Below are 16,757 nucleotides of genomic sequence, written 5' to 3' on the forward strand. Positions count from 1 at the left end.
TCGGCAGGCTGAGGCAGGAGAATCGCTTGAACCCAGGAGGTAGAGGCTGCAGTGAGCCGAGAGTGTGCCACTGCACTCCAGCCTACGTGATAGAACGAGACTTTGTCTGAGAAAAAAAAAAAGAAGGGAAACAAGACCTGCTGATGACTCAAGCAGGGCCAAGATGCAGCCAAGGCCCCGAGGTGAGGGGTGGAGAGGGCAAAGGCAGGAAGGCGTGAGGGAGGGAGACTTCCACGAGCACCTGATATGTGCCCCAAATGCTCTCAGAGACACGGGTTGTATCTTTAATGCATGACGGGGACTCCCAATTTCAAGGACTCTCCATAATTAATAATGCTGCAGTGTCTCTGTATTTATAAAGTGAGATTAGTGTAAACGTAAAACACCAAAAAAAAAATTTCTATCTTACATTGCTTCTAGGATCACAACTGTGAGCACATTTTTCTTCAAAACTTAAATATCATAGACAAATTAACAAAATAACTTGTAAGCGAATGCTTCAAAAACAGCAAGAAGAGGCTGGGCATAGTGGCTCATGCCTGCAGTCCCGGTAATTTGGGAGGCCAAGGCGGGCGGATTACTTGAGCCCAGGAGTTTGAGATCAACCTGGCCAACATGGCGAAACTCCATCTCAACAAAAAGAAAATAAAAGAAAGACAGCGAGAAGAAGAGCATGTGCTGGGGGTACCACAATGCCATGCTTTTAACAACCTATTATTTGACCCGGTCATTCTCTTCTTTGTAAGAGTTTAAAGCATCCTATCTATTACCCTTTTGTAAAACACTGTTGGCTCAACCACAAGACAATCTGAGGAACCTTTGCCTCCTCGATTCCACATGTTTAACTTCCAGATTACAAGAATGCCAAAGTTATAATGCAGTCCCTTGGGGCCAATGTTTAGGAAAGGTGCATTTCTTTCACTTTCAACCACGGTCTACAAGATGTGGCTACAAGGCAATCCTTCCCCACCGGCAAAAGGACGTCATCAACACAGTTGTCCCTTTCTGCGATGGTAATGTCTCGCTTTACAGACGCGACAGGTGCAGTGCTCTAGTGTGGCCCGGGAGGCTCCTTTGTAGAATGGATGAGTCTGCCAACTCCTGTCTGCAGACACTTTGAAGTCCCAAGGCAGATGAGACTACAAATGGACCAAACACTGAACAACGCCGGCCGTCCCGTGTGTGGCTCAGAAATTAAGAGCACACACCAGATAAGTGGGCTTATTCTCCTGTGAGAGCACAGGCAGCATGAACACAATACCGAAGAGTATTCCTTTCAGCGGCTCCTTGAGTAGGGCTTTTCCCCTGAGGCATTCCTCCTGGTGGCACAATGCTCACCTGTCATTTCCACCTGTCTGACTCTGCAGGTCACCTGTATCTAAGCCCTCCGCTCACATCAAACAGCAGCTCTGCCTGGCACCTGGAGTGGAGGCTTCTAGATGTCTGCGATGCAGCCATGACATTGAGCTTCCATCTGAATAGGTGCTGAAAATCTACTTTCAAACTTTATGAAAGTGAACCTGATTATCACCAATTCTTCTTATACTTGCTATATGTAGCTAAGTCAATCACACTTATTCTTTGGGGTCAGCTTTCCTATTCTCAGTGTTCAATTCACTGCATTGCATTGTAAAATATTGTTTTTGCCCAGTTACTTGGGAGGCTGAGGCAGGAGGGTTGCTTTAGCCCAGGAGTTTGAGATCAGCCAGGGCAACACAGGGAGATCCTATCTCTAAAAAAATAAAATAAAATAAAATAAAAATAAAATATTCCTTTTATTAAGTACTGTTCACTTCTGCATTGTCATAGCTGGGCACCTCTTGCTCTTGTCACTTCCCTTCATTACTTACCACATAATAGCTTCCGTTAATTCTAAGAGTGCTCTCAGAAACTTTCCTATTTGCTGGCTTTATTTTTTAATTTTTCTCATCTGTAACATGCATTTCCAACACTAACAGTTTTCACTTTTTTGTCTTTTTTTAAAAAACAATTTGCTTACAGCTGGGCATGGTGGCTCATGCCTGTAATCCCAGCACTGGGAGGCTGAGGCAGGAGGATCGCTTGAGTCCAGAGTTTGAGACCACCCTAGGCAACATGAGAAGACCCCACCTCTACAAAAAAAAATAAAAGAAATGAGCCAGGTGTGGTGGCGTATGCCTGTATTCCCAGCTACTTGGGAGGCTGAGGCAGGAGGATCACTTGAGGCTGGGAGGTTGAGGCTGCAGTGAGCTGTGTTTGCGCCACTGTACTCCAGCCTGGGTTACAGACCAAGACCCTGTCTCAAAAAAGAAAAAAAAAATCTACTTATAAATGATGTCGTCAACAAAGGTAAAGTTTCTCCCTTCCTAATTCTCCCTCAGAACTTTTTCCTGTACTAATGTGGGCTTGTTAGAAATGTAATGCAATGATAAATTAGAGTCATGGAATTAGGCTTTCAAAAACATAAAACGTAACAGCCACCAGACCTAGGTTTCCTTTGCTCTTAGGCACTCACCGAGAATAACAAGGGTTATGAAGCCCTGATTTGTTGCTATTCTCATGGAGAATGAAATGCCATTAAGAGATTCACAGCTGACTGAAGGTTGAAGCAGAAAGGGTTCTAAGTGATGTACTGCAACAGATAAATATTTATATCTCCGCACGATAGTGTGAACCTGGGCTCTGGCTTTCAGGAATTGCTGTTATTATCATGTTTCACTCCTTTTTTAAAAAAGCTTGAAGTGACAATTTAATATAGCATCAAATTAGTACTTCAATGTAAAGTCTTGTTTCATTTAATGTTTTTGAAAGGTTAAATTATCTGTAATCCTTACTGTGCCATGGGCTATGTTTAGAGATTATTCCTACAATATACTTCACATGAAAGGAAAGGAAAGGGAAAGGAAGGGAAGGAAAAGGAAGGGAAGGGAAGGGAAGGGAAGGGAAGAAAGAAGCCTGAAATTATGGATTGCTCTGGTGTACAATGACCAAATAAATAAATAAATGATACAACTTCCTTTGAGTGGATGTCTTGGTATGTTTGGGGATAATGATCTGTAAATGTCAGTTAATATAATTTGATTTCAAATCGTCTTGAAGTAAAAAAAAAAAAAAAGTAAGGATGACTATATTTAAGCAAATATAACAAATATAACAAAACAAATGAAACTTTACTGCTTTTCTTAATTAAGCTTGATAAAAATCAAGCTTAAAAGGAACAAGCATTCTTCTGTAGTGTTTACACAAATTCTTAGTACTGAGATATGCAGAAATGCCTAAGTACATACACGGATGTGCCTCATTCAATTTGTGACACACCATAGTAAGGACTCATAAACAACATCATCATTAAAAATGAAGTAACTTTGTAAAAAATACAATAAAGTGCTTTATCATATGTACAGATGCCACTTGTTACAAAAAGCACAGAATGGCTGCTCCACGTATGACCGCTGGCAGGGAGCTTTGACAAGCCCAAGGCCTCCTGGAAAGTCCCATCCCAGATAGAAAACTTAGCTGGTATCAAAGGCAGGAAGGGTCCAGAATGGCCCCTGTACCCCACACACAATGGGGAGCTGGGGCCTGAGTAGCCTATGCCTGGGGCTGGGGGGGCTGAGCATTTGAGCAGGTGCACCGGAGAGCAGGTGTGCCCAGGGAGCATGTGAGGAGCTGGGATCCAAGCCAAGGTGTTGGAGGTGCTAGACAGAGCCTGTCAGGAGCACACGGGTACAGGGACACTGAGGACATTAGCATGGTGGGGGAGTGGGCCCAGGGGCTCCCACTCCTAGCAAAACCCTTGAAGGGTGCTGACAGGGTCCAGGGCTGGGAATCCCCACCCTCCTCTTTTGCAGAAACAAAACTCTCAGAAAAAGAGCTTCCGTAAATTAGGGTCAGAGGCCTTCCCAAACATTGCAGAGGTGAAGATGAAGCTAAGAGTTCAGTAAGACTCTCAGACACCAAGGAAAGCAAGCGTAGCCACAGAGATGGGATGCCCAGATTCCCTCCAGGGAAGGTCATGCTGCCCAGCTGAGGGTGTGCGGTCTACAGAAGGCCTGCAGGGGCAGCTCCTTCTAGGTCTGCCTTCCGAGGGCAGCCTGTCATTCTGGCCCAACATAGGAGCCTCTAGGGGCATGTTCCATAGTGCCCCGCCAGGTTAGCTGAGGCTTGACTGGGCCAGCATGGCAGTCTGACTTCTCCCTCTGCCCAATCTCACTTCTTTCCTCTTCCCTACATAAGCTTTGATCCCGATCAACATCTTGACCCCAAACTGTGTCGGCATCTGGTTGGGCAAGTCACTGTGTGTGAGAGTTGGCAGGCCATGACAACAAATTCAGGCCCCCAGGAATTACAGAGGTGGGAACTCTCAGGAGTAAGTTTTGAATAGTTACATACAAAACGTGTAAAGAAACAAAGGATGCAATTTCAGAGATGAGCATAAATCAAGAAACTATCAGGAATAAATGGTCATATTTTGAAAAATCTTCTGGAAAACTTCTACAATAAAAAAGATAATTGTTGAAATTTAAAAAAAAAAGGATTAGAATAGTTGAAGAGACACTTAGGACTGGATGATATATTTTGAAGAATTCACCCAGAATTGGGCAGAGATGTTTGGAGATGGAAAATGGAAAAGAAAAGTTAAAGATGGGGAAGCCAGGACGAGCACGTTAAAGATGTACTTGTTGGAGAAACAGCAGGAGAGAGGTGAGGCTGAAAGAGAAAAGGACTGCGGAACTTCCAGACCCTGGAGAAGAAGTACTGCAGGAAAAGCTTGCTGGGGAGTGTGCCGGGCAGCTCCCCATGAAACTAGGAGGAAATGGCTGAGGACATTGGGAACAGAGGGCTACAAATGATGCCATCGACAAGCTTTGGGGCACTCATTGGGCCACAGGAACTCCCAAGATGACAAATACCTTCCCCTGTTTCTAAGAGAGAAGCAAGACGTGTCCGCAGCTTACAATGGCAGCAGAGGGTCTACTGGGAGCTTGTGTTTAGTCTCATAACCTGATACTTACACAGGACTGAGAATATCCAAGTACTTTCCAAATTTTAATTGATCACTCCTCCGGAAAAATGAACAAAAGAGCCCAAGAGCAGATTCAGAACTGAGTGCTCAGAATGTTCTGTTGTTCTAGAACACAGGAGCTGCCCTGTCACTCACAGGGGGCACATGAGCATCACCTGGGAGCCTGGTAGAAAGGCAGCCTCCACAGACTCCCCGACAGCCCCTCCAGACCCAGCCAGTCAGAGCCCTGATGAAAGTCTAAGAAGCACTGACGCAATGTGGAACCTTTTCTCTTTTGGTGCTATAACCCTCTCCACTCTTTTTTGTATTTGGCTTTTATGGTCCCTATTTTCTCAGTTTTGCTCTACCGAAGCCTCATCCTTTGAATAGTAACACCAACGTCCCTGACCTTCAGGAAAGGATAAGCAGATGTACTATGAGGAGATTTCAAAGAAGTCACATGTTTGCCCTAAAATCCTTGAAATTTGAGGTGCTGATTAGCTTATTTAACAGGAAGTTCAGATTTTGGGGCAAAACCTCTGGATTCAACTAAAGATATTAATTGTTTCCCCAAATAAAAGGATAAGAAAGGAACTTAAGTCGTTTTTTATCAATTTTACCCATTTATCGATTCAGTCACTTTGAAATAAAAAAGTAAATTAAAATGCTGCATTTCAAAAGCTATTAAAATACCCAATAATATTTTCATAAGGTATTTCTTGATCACCTATATTGCAGCTTCCCTCGGGTTACATTCTAAGTCCTGTACAACTTCAGGGAGGTATGTTACCAACAATGTCTCTCAATTTTTTTTTTTTTTTTTTGAGACAGAATCTCACCCAGGCTGGAGTGCAGTGACGCCACCTTGGCTCCCTGCAACTTCTGCCTCCTGAGTTCAAGGGATTCTCATGCCTTAGCCTCCTGAGCAGCTGGGACTAGAGGCATACACCCCCAGCTAATTTTTTGTAGTTTTAGTAGAGACCGGATTTCACTGTGTTGCCTAGGCTGGTCTTGAACTCCTGGCCTCAAGTGATCCATCCACCTCGGCCTCCCAAAGCACTGGCGTTACAGGCATGAGCCACTGTGTCCAGTCAATACTTTTCAGTTTTAATTCAAGTTGAAGCTACATGATACCAAAGCTCCCAATGAATTCACGTCAGTGCGGGGAAAAAAAAATTCAGTCAATTTAAGATAAAAAGATATTCAAGTAGGCAAATAGGTTTTTTTTTTTTTTTTTACCATTTTTTCCTTTTTGAATGTTCTAACATTGTTTAATCAGCTGATAATCATCATTTATAGGACCCGAGTTTCTTACAGCCTAACAGAAATGTGAAAAGGATATTTATAGCGAAACATTATTTTCCCAACTACAAGTAAGAGAAAATCAAATGAAGTAAACAAAATTTATGAAGGTTTGCTGTGCTTAATATGAATTCTCCATTGGTCTGAGAGATGATGCTTTCCTTTCTTTGCACAGAGTGAAAGCTAGGGTAGAATTTGGGCAGGTAATAAAGAATAGAGCAAGATACTGGAACTTGGGGGAAAAATCTAACTCCTTATGGCTGAAGTCTTCATAATTCTGCATCAGTGCCACAGTCTACCAGAAACCAGGCCCCCTAGTGGATTAAAAGAGTTAAGGACTGAATGCCACATTAGAATGATTTCAACACTGAGGTGTAGGAAATTAAATACAAGAACGATATTTAATTAAAAATCTTATTCAGTCACTCATTTAGCACTTCTTTTTCTTTTTTTCTTTTTTTTGAAACGGAGTCTCGCTCTGTTACCCAGGCTGGAGTGCAGTGGCACAACCTCGGCTCACTGCAACCTCCACCTCCTGGGTTCAAGCGATTCTCGTGTCTCAGCCTCCCGAGTAGCTGGGACTACAGGCACGTGCCACCATGCCCGGCTAATTTTTGTATTTTTAGTAGAGATGAGGTTTCACCATGTTGGTCAGGCTGGTCTTGAACTCCTGACCTCAGGTGATCCACCCACCTCGGCCTCCCAAAGTGCTGGGATTACAGACGTGAGCCACTGCGCCTGGCCCATTTAGCACTTCTTATATACTAGACACTGCTCTGAGCATGTTATAAATATGAATTCACCTAATTAGCACAACACCCAAATGAAGAGGGTACTATTATCCAAATATTATAGACCAAGAGGTGTCAAAAGTATAAGTAACTTGCCCAAGGTCATGCCATTGGCCAGGGGCATGGCTGGGACCGGAAGGTGGCTGGCTGGCTCCAAGTCCTTGCTCTTGAACCACCTGCCACACCAGATTGCTGGGAAGTCAGTGTGTCAGAAAATTGATCCTAGGAAGAATTTATTCAAATATTCAAATAACTAGCCATGTTCTACTTCTCCAGAGGCTGGCCTTGGGCAATTTTAACCCTCCAGAACATAATTCTGACTGTGGCTGCATTTCCTTAAAACAAAAAACAACAAAGGAAAAGAAAAAAAAAAAGGGCTGTTGGGTAACCAAAGTTGTCAGAAAGTCCACGCAATTCACTCCACGGGAGAAACCCTCTATGAGAGCCTCTCATCAACTGATATGCACTTGAACAATCTGCATTACTTGTCTAGATATGGAAGGTTCAGAAGCCCAGAGAATTCCAAGGTAAAAGCAACAACAAGCAAGAAGAAACAGAAGAAATGATGATCACTACTGAAGCTAGAGAGAGAAAGTTTCTTAGATACAAACCCTAAAAGTACTCAAGGCCCACATAAAGTAGGAATGAAGGCCTGACATATACCTCAAATACCTCTGAGCATCTCAAACCACGGGGAGAGAAACACAAAGCTTGACAGGCCTCCCTGGGTTTACCAATGACAGGCCTGTGTCCGGTCACACAGAATCACATGAGGACATGCCAGGCTGAGCCCACCACCCAGTAATATTCATCTAAATCTTGTCTGGAAGTGGCATACAAGAAGAACAGCCTGAAGAACATTCAAACGGAAGCCAGAATGGGAGAGGGCTAGGCAGCCGGTGTGCATTATAGCCTTTCTCTGTAGAACAGCATTTACTAAATGTAAACTACACGCTGGTGTGGCCTTTGCTAATTGCTGCAGGTGTGATGTTTGACTCGGCAGACTGCATCTTCCTTCATGAACACCTGCCAACCTGAGCAGGGTCCCAGACCTGACCTCAGTGAGCCTAGCAGGGGTCACCCTGAATAGATCAGTATCAAATAAGCTGTGTGAATGTTGAGACCTTTTATGAGGTTTCTATGGAATTCTCTGATCATGGAATTAATACTGTTACTCTTCACTGCTGCTGTATTTTTAAAAACCTCTTCTATGTGAGATTTTGCTGAGATGTATATGAGTGGCATGTCCATCTTTAATGGTCAACGTTTGTGTCACCCATACATTTCCTTGTTCTTAATTTGTTTTTGTTTAAATGTAATTTAAAAATGGACAAATTAGCAAAACAGTGCTGCAAGTGTGGCTGTATTTATACATGGCCTATACTGATAATTAGCAGCCTATACGGACAATTTTTTTTTTAAGTTCTCTAACATTCTTGTATGTTTCTCAGCTTGTGGCAAGGATGTTGTTTTATCAGGTCAGATGTCCCTGTGTCCGCTCTGTGGGGAACTCCTTAGAGTCAACCCTGTTGGATCTTAGTACCAAGACCACTTACATTTCTCCTTGGCAACAGACTCAAAGTATCAAGCATGCTGGTCATCTTGGCATGAATATCTACGCTCATTCCAGGCTCCATTTTGTGCCTTTATCTTTCTGCCTCTTCCTTTTCTTTTTTTCGTTTATTCTAGCTTGTATTTCCAACTTCTTTGAAGGCCACCTTAAATCCTTTCTGGAATAAGGTCAAGAGTGAATACATGAATAAATGAATGAATGAATGAAATGCAGGTGCAGAAGCTGAGTTCAGACATCATCCAAGAGGCAGTTCCTAACAGGTTAGGATCTATGTCTCCTGACTTCAACTTAGTGCCCTTTAAATAATTTATATTAATAATGTGATTCCCAATCATTAAGACCCTACAAATTATATTTAAAATATTCTGTTTATAAAAAGAAAAAATATAGATGTTGGATAAAGGAGACTTTTCTGAATAAAGAACACACCAAGAAGATAACAATTTTGTAGCAGTGGAACAAAAGGAAGTCTTTACACTGTTAAAGCCCCTGGGAGGTGACAATAGACTTCTTTTGATCCCACACTTATTTTATGTAACACTGGGGATATGTCAAATCCCTATGTTAGGTTACAATAACTACCCCAGAGAAAACATTTAAAATCGTGATTTTTGTAAAGTCAAAGGATGCTAAACTCAAAGTTGTCATCAAGAAGTTGATACTTCAATTGTGTGTCACATTTTATTAGCATGGTATCATAGCCATTTTTTAGAACAATATGCTCTCATCAGTCATGAGATATCACTTTGCTTTGAATGTTCTGAGACAACTGAAACAAAGTATAAAAAGAATGCGTAAGTATGATATCAATTTCCAGAGGGGAAAAAATGAAAAAGTAGACAGTTTAAAAGGTGAAGAGTTAAAAGCTGCAACCTGTAATTCAATTCATTCAGATAACAGAGCCTCATGTCTTCCCCCTCACAGGTAGCATCCTGGCACTTTAAAATTTCCTTTAGAATAAGAGGCAGTAGCATAAGCAGTGTAGAACAAATTTCAAAAGGAATAGATATTATTAAAGATTAGATATTAAATGAATTTAGAGGCTAATGATTTTAGAAAACAAACTAGAGGCAGTACCAAGTTTCAAGAAACAGAATATAGCTCAAAGATTTTTACAGACTTCACTGCAAGCAAAATGCAATTGATCATATTTGCAAAGACTGGAAGAATAAGCAACTGCCAAGAAAGAATCCATGATATTAGAGCATCATGCATGAACATAAAGTAACGCTTTTAAAGGGATGTTTAAACAGACATCTAGGAGCTCACAAGTCCAGGCCAGTGCTGCCTTCAAAGCAGATACTTAATAAGTGTGATTGTTTATACTCAAGAATCCTTTTATTAATATATTCGGGACCTGCAGCACTTTATTTTGAATATCCTTTGTGACAGCCAATTTTTACCTTTGGGGGATTTAAAAACACCGTGTGACTCTGCTATGAATGGAAAGTTTGTGTCCCCCAAAATGCTTACGTTGAAACCCTAATCCCCAAGTGATGGTATTAGGAGGTGGGACCTTTGAGAGGTAATTAGGTCATGAGGTGAGAGCCCTCATTATGTGATCAGTGCCCTTATTAGAAGTGACAGAAGAGTGCTTTTGATCGTATCCCACCCACCATGCCCCTGCCAACACACGTGAGGCTACAGTGAGAAGCTGACTGTCTGCAAACCAGGAAGAACCTGACGATACTGGCACCTTGATCTCAGACTTCAACCTCTAGAACTGTAAGAAATAGATTTCTGTCACTTAAGCTACCCAGTCTACGGTTTTTTATGACAGCTCAAGCTGACTAAGATCCCAAAAGCAACAATGTGTGTATGTGTTTTAAACACCAGTTGTGAAGATGATTCCTGGGATGTTGCAACAGCAGACATGTTCATACCATGTGACTACAATTTCTCCAAGTGACTTAGTTGTTATGTTATTTTTATACCATAGATGTTATCTTGGTAATAGCGATGCTATGGCCACCACCACACATTGAGTATCTAGTGTGTGACAGACACTGTGCTAAGTACTTGACATGCAATTTCCTATTTAATCTTTAGAATCCATATTAGGTGTTATTATTATCCCGACTGTATAAACAAAGAAACTGTGGCTTCAAAATCCAGGCAGGGTGTGGAGGCTCATACCTGTAACCTTAGCACTTTGGGAGGCCAAGATGGGAGAACTGCTTGAGCCCAGGAGTTCAAGACCAGCCTGGGCAACATAGCAAAACTCCACCTCTATAAAAACACAACTTTAAAAAATTGGCAGGCATGGTGGTGCATACCTGTGGTCCCAGCTACTTGGGAGGCCGGGGTGGGAGGACTGCTTGAGCCCAGGAGGTTGAGGATGCAGTGAGCTGTGATCATGCCACTGCACTTCAACCTGGCAACAGAGCAAGACCCTGTCTCTAAAAAACAACCAAGACCAGAAGTCACATGCTTAGTAAGTGACAGGGCTGGGATTTGAGCCCAGGATTGTCCAACGCTGGACTTCATGCTCTTATACTCCATGGTGAAGGAGGCCTCTCACAGCGCAGGCTGGGCCTTGGGAACATGTGCTCTACCAGAGAAGCTTGTGCTGGAATTTACTCCAGGAGAGACAGATTGCTGCTCCCAAGGATGGTCTACTTTACCTCCAGTGATTACAATGGAATTATGCTCGGGGATGAAAAGGGGGCAAGAAGCAGACCAACACTCACCTTCTAAAATCAGAGAGTTTGCTCCGTAGCAGATTGTGAATGGGGTGGGCCCTGCTGGGGCCAGGACAGAAGAACCAGTGACAGCAAAATGGGATTTGGAGGTGTAAATGGATACATACTCAGAGGTCAACACCTAATCTCTGGCACAGGCAAAAACTTCTACAAAGTTGCCAAATCTTAAGCTGAATGATTTTAAAATCAGAGTAGTGATAACTGAAACTATTATACAAGAGTATTTAGGTTAAAAGTGTTATACAAATAATGAATGACCTTTATAGCATAAGCATGCCTAAAGGTTAACTGCCAGGAATCTGGCCACTGTAATTTTAGAACACGGGGTTAGAGGAGATGTTTATGTGAAATGTGGTCTTCTTGTTCTCTAACTATATATTTAAATCTTTGGCCTTGGTGAGAAATCGCTATGCACGTTAATCTTCTTGGAGTTTCAAATAAAGATCAAGAAAAATTACCTGGTGGTATTTCTTCAGGATGTTGTGCATTTCGGCCACGTCTTCACTGGTAATAGTCTTGATGATGTATCTTTTGTCGTAGGAAGTGTGAAAACGAGCTCCACTGCGGGCCTGGGAGTCGTTGGGGAGGGGTGCGCTCCTGGTCAGGGAATTCTTCCCGGGTGGGGTAAGAGGGGAAGGAAGGCGGGGGAAGATAACTAGTTAAAGGTGTGGCTTTCCGATTCCCAGATAATTTGTCATCATTGCAAGTTTTCAAAAACATTTGTGTGTGGGATAAATTGATAAGTAGGATGACAACATTTTTACATGCATCATAACTCACATTGCAAGCCTTTCAGATGAAATGGAAACAGCTTGAATTGTACTATGATTCTAATATCCTTAAAGCAGGCTAATGTCTAGAATTATAATCAAAGTAACTTTAATCACTTAGTTCTTTTCAGAGTTAGACAAGCTCTCAAAGTTTTCTTCTGAATAAAATTAGGTTCCAGTCATAAAAGAAAATTTTACAGTCACTGAGCATTTCCTTATATGACAGGTATTGTGCCAAGCATTTTGCACAGATTATTTCCCCCAATTCTGATAACATTCCCATGCAATGGTTACGATTGCTATCATTACTATTTTACAGATGAGGAGATGGGGATAAGAGAGGCTTAGTATCTGGGCAAAGGGCATATAGCTAGTAAGGGAAGAGCTAGAATTCTGACTCCAGTGTGGCTGGCTCAGAATCCAAACTCTCAACTAGTAAACTACTCAACTAGTAAAGTACTTAACTTGCAGACTATGCTACCTGTGTGCCCCAGGAGGAGGAGGCAGGAGCCTGGGAGAGTGTCTTCTAAAACAGCTCCTCCTTAGGCGATTTGAATTTGGTCCATCCTCCACTCCCTACCACCATTTTTGAGAACTACTGATCTCCTGAAGGGTGGACGAGGACAGGCTCTGAGTAGGGGCTCTTCTGACATCATTCACTCCAAGATCTGGTTCATGCTAGTGACACTGGCTAGGTAGGTCTACCCTTCTCCTCCCATGTGACTCTTCCGTTCAGATCTCCTCTTTCTTACATCCTCCAAGAAGCCTCCTCCTTGTCCCAACCTCTTGACAATGGCCGTCCAGCCATGGGGTCTAGCAAACCCCTGGCCCCCAGAAAGCCTCGTCTCCTTCCTTGCCGACTGCTCCTGAGCAGTGACTTTCACTCCTTGCCTGGCCCTGAGGGATGGCCTGCGTGGGATTCAAAGGCAAACATGCTTTCTCTCTTTAACTTGCTCTCTGAAGTGGGCATTCAAAGGCCTCAGTGGCCAAATGCTGTCAAGTTAAGGGAACATAGATACCTTCAGAGAGGCAGGTGATAGATAGCTCTGCCCATGGATTTGCAAAAGAAAGAGTGCCTTTCTGTCTAGTATATCCCAGTCTCTTTATCCTTTCCTTCCTTTCTAGATGAAATCAACAGGACTGAACCACCTGAGGTAGAATCAATTGCAGCAGTGCAGGGGTTCACGCAGGCCCTGCCTATGCCTGAAGAGAAAAGTGGCCCATGAGCAAATCTTCATCTTCCAGGATTCTCACCTCACCACCCTGGCATCCCCTGTGGTGGATCACACGTTCTGCAACAGCACACCTTGATCTGAAGGCAAGCAGGCGCACCTGCCAGATGCAGAGTCCAGGCCACCAAGTAACTGAATTTGCTTTCCTTAGCTTACTAGAAAACTTGAAAGAAGGAAAAAAAAATCTACATAATCCCCAATGACTTTAAATAGCAAGACTTGGCAGTGTTCAGTTATTCTTAAGACAACTAAAATTTATTGGATAGACTGAGAATGATAAAAATGACTTTCAGGATGAAAATGCCTACATTAACAAGAGTTTAATTCTTAATTACATTTTTCTTTCCTAAAACATGAACAAGATCTCCTTTATACAACTTCCCACTTAGAACAAAAATGAAGAAAATCAAAGTGAATTTCCCCTTGTGGGGTTTTAAATGCTAGCCCCCAAAAAGCAATTATTGCTCTGTTAGTGGTCTTACTTTTTTCTTGCAATCACTAATTTGCAAAAGGGTATTTCTTTCAAATAAAACAAGAACTCTAGGAACTGTAAGACTGCAGATTATCTTTGGGCATAAAATCAAAGTGGGAACAATCAAGTTTATGAAAGCCAGGTGGAGCAGACCAAGTGGAACAGACCTTAAACTCTGTCAAACTGACAATATGTGTAAAACAACTTTTGGGGGGGATGGGAAATAGTAAAGGAGAACTGTATTCAGCACAGGATAGAATTCCAGCAGCCTCAGTTTCATAGATCGTTTTCTTATGCACATTAGATAGGACAGTATAACGTCCTCTCATGGGCCAATAGGGTGAAATAAAATCAAAAGCTGCATAGTCAGTGCATCTCAAACTTAACAAGCAACTGAATCACCCATGGATCATGTGAAAATGCAGATTCTGATCCGGCAGGTAGGCATTTTCAGAAGTAGATGCTGCTGCTGGAGTGGGTCTGCAGACCACACATGAGAACCAAGGTCTACAGAATGGTATTTGCACTGTGTTTTACTGGCATGCAGCATGTAAAGTCTAGCGTATTAAATACATTATAATTACAGACTTACCGGCACTCATGCCTTTCCCATTATATTCTCTACACCTCCAGTTTGATTAAAATGGGAAACTTTATAGTTCAGAATAATAATTCATGGCATTTACTTTACTAATTAAAGAAGGGTTTAATAATACTATGTACAAGTACCAAGACAATGTACAGGGTTTTTTATTTTTATTTTTTGAGACAGGGTCTCACTGTGTTGCCCAGGCTGGAGTACAGTGGTGAGATCTTGGCTCACTGCAGCCTTGATCTCCTGGACTCAAGTGATTCTCGTGCCTCTGCCTCCTGAGTAGCTGGGATTATAGGCATGTGCCACCATGCCCAGCTATTTTTTTTATTTTTAGTAGAGACAGGGTTTTTCCATTCTGGCCAGGGTGATCTCGAACTCCTGGCCTCAAGTGATCTATCTGCCTGCCTTGGCCTCCCAAAGTGCTGGGATTACAGGCATGAGCCACCATGCCCAGCCCAACGTATGGGTTTATAAAGGGCTGGAAACGTAAAAGCAAATAATGTAGGAACTCCTTAGCTCAGATACTACCTCTTCCCCAGTTTTTGCCTTTTCTTTCAATTTCAAAGGCATTACTATAATCATATACGCAGACACTGGATTAGGATATCAGCCATGTCTTCACCCTGGGATATAAAACCTTAAAAATTCGAATCTTGATTCTGTCTCAAATCACCATTTTAATAATCCACATGAGTAGCCCCAACCCACACTATCTGAATCTTTTTAAGGTTCATGAACATGAAATAACCAATGAAGTTAGGAACACTGTTTCAAAACATAGGATGTACCTTTCATATCACTATGAATATAAAAATACATAAATCAAGCGTATTAAAAGCCTTATGTGATAAGGAGGAAATCAAAAGAGTTAATGCAATTCTATACAAAACGCCTGATCCTTGGAATGATTCTAAGGCCTGGAAAAATCCAACTCATCATTTCATATTTATTTTCACAATATTCCTGTGAGAGAGGAAAAGCCAGATCCATTTTTCCCACCTCCAGATAAAGAAACTAGTGTACAATGGAGCCAAGCAATGTGCATAAGATTCCTGTCTAAAGCTTTCTATGAACTAACCAAAAAGGGCAATTTACAAAGATAAGACTAAACTTCTGTCATTATAATCATAGACTTTTTGTAGCCTTTAAAATAAAGTAAAATTATGTATTTTTATTATTATCATTTACTTTCTTGCCTTCTTCCAAGGCATGCAGCAGACGTGTGTTTTTAAAGGCAGCACAGTGGCTCATGCCTGTAGTCTCAGCGCTTTGGGGGCTGAGGTGGGCGGATCACTTGAGGCCAGGAGTTCGAGACCAGCCTGGGCAACGTGGTGAAACCCGGTCTCCACTAAAAATACAAAAATCAGCCAGGTGTGGTGGTGCATGCCTGTAATTCCAGCTACTTGGGAGGCTGAGGCATGAGAATTGTTTGAACCTGGGAGGCAGAGATTGCAATGAGCTGAGATCACACCACTGCACTCCAACCTGAGCAGCACAGGGTAATGGTGAGGGCACTGGTCTGAGATCTAGAACATTCATCAGTTCTTGCAGATTGCATTTAGTCTCCTTGAGCCTTAGTTTCCGGGTCTACAAAGTGATGGAAAATAAGCCTGGGGAGAGAACAGGCTGAATTAGACCTCTACCTTGGATCTTTTATGACTCTAAAAATGGATTTACTCAGCCAGGCGCAGTGGGGCACGCCTGTAATCCCAGCACTTTGGGAGGCCAAGGCGGGCAGATCACCTGAGGCTGAGAGTTCGAGACTAGCCTGACCAACATGGAGAAACCCCGTCTCTATTAAAAATACAAAATTATCCATGCGTGGTGGGGCATGCCTGTAATCCCAGCTACTCGGGAGGCTGAGGCAGGAGAATCACTTGAACCTGGGAGGCGGAGGCTGCAGTGAGCTCAGATTGTGCCATTGCACTCCAGCCTGGGCAACAAGAGCAAAACTCTGTCTCAAAAAAAAAAAAAAAAAAGGATTTACTGGAAGACACGACTCGTTGCTCTAGGAAATGCTGTAAAGCATGGGCCTCGGAAGGTGACTCAGGACAACCGTCCCAAGAAACAGAGTCCGATCAGAAGACAGTACAACCGTCATCTCGGCAGGGGCCTAACGATGGTTTAGGACACCTAGGCTGAGATGAAAGAGAAGATGCAGTGAAAATAACACTTCACAGATTCCAGATGTATTCAGGACGTCAGCTAGAACGAGCACATGAGCTCAGGGAAGGAGGTCTTATATCTTCAACACAGTCACTGTGCTGCCTCAAAACAGTCTATCTACTGACACTGAATAAGAAACTCCTCAGTGTGCTTTGTTTTGTTGCAAAGGA

The 16,757-nt window shown here is 42.5% G+C and overlaps 1 protein-coding gene across 4 annotated transcripts in view; it reads right to left on the reverse strand.

Annotated features, from left to right (window-relative positions):
• Positions 1–16,757, reverse strand: part of PIP4K2A (phosphatidylinositol-5-phosphate 4-kinase type 2 alpha) — a 179,884-nt gene that overhangs the window by 44,712 nt on the left and 118,415 nt on the right. For 3 of the 4 annotated variants that reach the window (XM_063709946.1, XM_019035297.4, XM_055353875.2), the window contains exon 4: positions 11,811–11,963. The exons of the other annotated variant lie outside the window; for it this stretch is intronic. In XM_063709946.1, coding sequence (XP_063566016.1) covers positions 11,811–11,963 — 153 coding nt within the window. The remainder of the gene's footprint in view (positions 1–11,810; positions 11,964–16,757) is intronic. 4 annotated transcript variants of the gene reach the window in all.

The sequence above is a fragment of the Gorilla gorilla genome, chromosome 8 (assembly GCF_029281585.2).
Source record: "Gorilla gorilla gorilla isolate KB3781 chromosome 8, NHGRI_mGorGor1-v2.1_pri, whole genome shotgun sequence".
Lineage (NCBI taxonomy): Eukaryota > Metazoa > Chordata > Mammalia > Primates > Hominidae > Gorilla > Gorilla gorilla.